We start from the raw sequence: 811 nt of genomic DNA, 5'->3' as shown, positions 1-811 counted from the left end.
ACCGACGGGCAAATGCCGCAGACCCGGGAGCACTTGCTGCTGGCCAAGCAGGTGTGGGGCTGGTAGTGGGGGGGGAGGCTCCGTGGGGCAGGTCTGGGGGTAGGTAGAGAGATCTGTGGGGGGTGTGTGGGGCAGGTCTAGGTATGTGTGGGCATGTGGGACAGGTCTAGGGATTTAGGAGGTGTATGGGGTTGACTGGGGTGTGTGTGGGGCAGACTAGAGGCATGCGGAGCAGGTATGGGGATCTGGGGGGAGCAGGCTGTGGGGATGCGTGGGGCAGATCTGGGGATTTGCAGTGTGTGTGGGGCAGGTCCAGAGAGTTGGGGGGAGCAGGCTGTGGGGATCTAGGTTGTGTATGGGGCAGACTAGAGACGCGTGGGGCAGGCGGGGGGCCCTTGGGGGCTCTGCATCCCCGCAGGGTGAACCCCAATGCCGTGCCCCACGTGGGGGGGTGCCGTGGGGCCGGCGCTGAGGCAGGGCACTGTGGGGCTGACCCCTGGCGGCCGCCCCCCAGGTGGGGGTGCAGCACATGGTGGTGTACGTGAACAAGGCGGATGCGGTGCCGGACCAGGAGATGCTGSATCTGGTGGAGCTCGAGGTCCGGGAGCTGCTCACCGAGTTCGGCTACGACGGGGAGAGGACGCCTGTCATCGTGGGCTCCGCCCTCTGCGCCCTGGAGGTGAGCCTGGCCCTGCCCCCAGCATGGGCTCCGCCCTCTGTGCCCTGGAGGTGAGCCTGGCCCCGCCCCCAGCATGGCCTCCACCCCCTGCACCCTGTAGGTGAGCCTGGCCCCGCCCCCAGCATGGGCTCC

At 68.3% G+C, this 811-nt stretch overlaps 1 protein-coding gene across 1 annotated transcript in view; it reads left to right on the top strand.

Moving 5' to 3' along the window:
• Window positions 1-811, top strand: part of LOC112961584 (elongation factor Tu, mitochondrial-like) — a gene marked incomplete at its 5' end in the record, with an annotated part of 3,039 nt that continues 2,228 nt past the window's right edge. Inside the window, 2 exons of the mRNA XM_026056908.1 lie at window positions 1-51; window positions 515-679. Coding sequence (XP_025912693.1) covers window positions 1-51; window positions 515-679 — 216 coding nt within the window. The remainder of the gene's footprint in view (window positions 52-514; window positions 680-811) is intronic.

Source organism: Apteryx rowi, unplaced genomic scaffold (assembly GCF_003343035.1).
Source record: "Apteryx rowi isolate R43461 unplaced genomic scaffold, aptRow1 scaffold_1343, whole genome shotgun sequence".
Classification (NCBI taxonomy): domain Eukaryota; kingdom Metazoa; phylum Chordata; class Aves; order Apterygiformes; family Apterygidae; genus Apteryx; species Apteryx rowi.
Note: the sequence above shows the minus strand (reverse complement) of the source record. Positions and strands in the feature narration are given on the sequence as shown.